The following is a 3597-nucleotide window of genomic DNA, read 5'->3' on the forward strand; positions in this document are numbered from 1 at the left end:
GTGTCCACATTCGGGGGATACACCCCCCATCTCCATGTGTCCCCATTCGGGGGATGCACCCCCCCTCCCTCTCCGCGTGTCCCCATTCGGTAGATGCACCCCCCCCTCCCTCTCTGCGTGTCCCCATTCAGGAGATGCGCCCTCTGTGTCCCCATCTTGGTGTCCTGGTGACACCAGGATAGAGAGTGATGGGAAACCCCAGATTTTGCAGTTGCCACCAAACAGGTGGTGTGTATCTTTCTAGGGGGAACGTCTGATCTGGTGACAACCAATAGCGGAATTTCTCACTATAGGGAGATTTCCTCTCATTATCAAGTTGCACCTCAGGGACATGACGTGAGGGAAAAGCTCTCCAATGGGACACAAAGCACATTTTTTTTTAAAAAAGGAAGGCATTTAGGCCCCGTTCACATTGAGCGATTTATCGCACGGTAATTCCCGCGATATCGCGGCTATTTACCGCGCGATATCGCTTTCAATGCTTTGCAATGTGGCAAAGGGTCCTGCTGTCGCGGGTCGTGTGTCGCTAAAGCAGGACCCTTTTTGGAGCGGATTTTGCCGCGATTCAATGCTTTTTGATAGCAAGCATTTGCGCGACGTTGCGCAAAATGCAAATCGCACGATTTGCGAATCGCCAAGTGTGAATGGGGCCTTAAAGTGTATCTGAACCCAAGAACAGAAAATGTCACCATACCAGAGTCCTATAGACACGGCGGCTGCATTTGTTTTATTTTCCATTCTTCGTTGCTTCGTCTGAATGTTCCGGGTGTGAAAACTAATGCAGCCACTACACGTACGGACTGGTAAGCTGCGATATACTAAACTTCTATTCCTGGGTTCAGATAGACTAACCCTTCCCTGCTCCAGCTAAAGCAGCTTGGATCACTGCAACACTTAGGCAATACACAAACCGGCCTACTGCTAGCGCACAGCAAAGAGCGATGAAAGGTCTGTGTCCGCCGCGAGTTACTAGCGTCGGCTTTGTATTGCCCGACAAAGAAAACCAACAGCTGAGATGTACCGGGTGTGATGGGAACACTTTGTACTGCGACCCAAAGCCTTTGTCAACGTGTGATAATGCATGAAACAGAATCCAGACCTTGTCTAGTACAGGGATAGCCAAACTCCAGCCCTCCAGCCGTGGGTGAAACTACAAATCCCATGATGCATCTCTCTGGAAGTCATGTCTGTGGCTGTGAGAATCTTGCAATGCCTTATGGGATTTGTAGTTCCACCACAGCTGGGAGGGCCAGAGTTTGGCTACCCCCGCTCTCAAGCAAGGGAAGGTCCTCCAGCTGTGGTTTAACTACAACTCACACTGTGCATCTGCCTCCGAGAGTCATGCCTGTGGCTGTCTTGCTATACCCCACGGGACTTGTAGTTGCCGACCCCCTGATCAATCTGGTCATTGATCACTAGGCTACACTCCCTGTATACACTGCTGCCTGTCACCTAGACTGCAGGGTGTCCTGTGTTCTAGATCAGCGGTGGCGAACCTTGGCACTCCAGCTGTTTTGGAACTACAAGTCCCATGAGGCATTGCAAGGCTCCGACAGCCACAGACATAACTCCCAGAGGCAGATGCATGTTGGGATTTGTAGTTTTGGCACAGCTGGAGTGCCAAGGTTCGCCACCACTGTTCTAGATACATGTGAATGTCTCACGGAGTGTTATCAATCACAAGGAGCCGCCTCTACATACACAGGGACTCCTTAGAAACGGGTGCTGTTCTCTTGCCAGACTTGTTAAAACATATTGGGGGAATTATTCAAAAATGGAGCAGCTGTGCATGGCAACCAATCAGCTTCTCCCTTTCATTTTCAAATGGAGACAAGACAATTGGTTACTATGAGGTGCTGCCCCAGATTCTGTCTGCTTCAGTTTGGATAACCCCCCCCCGCCATTAACCTTATCTCAGTGGTTGTCAGCTGCTGGACCCAACTGACCGCTATGGGCCAGAGTTTGCATTCAGCACATCAAGCTCGCTGCCATCAATACCCCAACTTGGCCACTAGATGTCACCACAGCAGCAGCGTCCATCCAGGGAAAGGTAGGAAATGAAGGAATCTCTGGTACAATGTGCACCTCAGGATACAGAGATAATCTGTGTTGGGCTAGGGTCACCATAAGGGGTAGAGTTAGGGTTACCATTATGGTTAGTGTTAGCAATAGGGTAACCATTAGGGTTAGAGTTAGCATTGGGGTCAACATTAGGGTTAGTATTAGTGCTGGGGTCAACATTAGGGTTAGTATTAGTGCTAGGGTCACCATAAAAGTTAGGGTTTGGAAATAGGGTTACCATTAGGGTTAGTTAGTATTGGGGTCACCATTAGTGCTAGGGCCACCATAAGGGGTAAAGTTAGGGTTACCATTATGGTTAGCGTTAGTGCTAGGGTCACCATAAGAGTTAGTTAGGGTTACTATTACGGTTAGTTTTAGCACAATGGTTACCATTAGGATTAGGGTTAGTGCTAGGGCCACCATAAGGGTTAAAGTTAGGGTTACCATTGGGGTTAGTGTTAGCACTAGGGTTACCATTGGGGTTAGTGTTAGCACTAGGGTTACCATTGGGGTTAGTGTTAGCACTAGGGTTACCATTGGGGTTAGTGTTAGCACTAGGGTTACCATTGGGGTTAGTGTTAGCACTAGGGTTACCATTGGGGTTAGTGTTAGCACTAGGGTTACCATTGGGGTTAGTGTTAGCACTAGGGTTACCATTGGGGTTAGTGTTAGCACTAGGGTTACCATTAGGGTTAGAGTTACCCAACACAGAGATCTCATACAAATCGCCTAGTACTATAAATCTCTGAGACTTCTGCCCCCTCCTTCATTTGAGGTTTACTTGTGGGCCAGAATGGGGAAAGGTTAGAACCGCCATCAGGTTTTTACTTATTTCCTTGTCCTAGTCCAGGGGGTAGGCACTCTGGCCCTGTGCTGCAACTACAAATCCCATGAGGCATTGCAAGACAGCCACAGGTGTATGCCTCCCAGATAGGATTTGTAGTTACCACACGGCTGGATGGCCTATCCCTGTCCTAGTCCTAAACATTACCCTTCACTTCCTGTCCTCGTATCTCCCGACGTGCCTCCCGATAGGGACACAACCAGGCATAAAAACCTGACCATTACCTTCTCTACCCAAAACTAAGCTATAGCTAGAAGTAGTAGTCTGAATGTAGCGTGATCACATAGGTTCATGATAACACGACAGCTCACCCTGAGCCCGCATTATAACTACATCAAGCTTAATCCGTGCCGATTAGCATGTTGGTATGTATAGGGTATAGACCTCTACACTCCTCAATTAACTAAAATAATAAAAGTGGGTGTGCAGTGTCTGCTCATCTAGAATGAAGCCCGGTGTACATAGAGAAGGTATAGCACCTGGTATCCCAACAGTCTGGCGTCTTGTTCTTCCGGCAGTTCCTCCATGAATCTCCTCTTCAGAGCCTGGGGGGTGTTCAACGATCCCTGAGTAATAATGGAGAGACTGAGGTTGGGTTTCCACTGCAACAGATAACACAACCCCTAGTTTAAAGGGCACCTGTCAGATGTACACCACAGGAAGCAGCCATGGTGTGGACTGATCCATCAGTT

General features: G+C 48.6%; 1 protein-coding gene across 1 annotated transcript in view; it reads right to left on the reverse strand.

The window, feature by feature from the left end:
• The window catches only part of KIAA0907 (KIAA0907 ortholog), a 27688-nt gene that overhangs the window by 5075 nt on the left and 19016 nt on the right, over positions 1–3597 (reverse strand). The window contains 1 exon segment of the mRNA XM_018573677.1: positions 3385–3507. Coding sequence (XP_018429179.1) covers positions 3385–3507 — 123 coding nt within the window.

Source organism: Nanorana parkeri, unplaced genomic scaffold (genome assembly GCF_000935625.1).
Source record: "Nanorana parkeri isolate BGI_ZX_2015 unplaced genomic scaffold, ASM93562v1 scaffold2484, whole genome shotgun sequence".
Lineage (NCBI taxonomy): Eukaryota > Metazoa > Chordata > Amphibia > Anura > Dicroglossidae > Nanorana > Nanorana parkeri.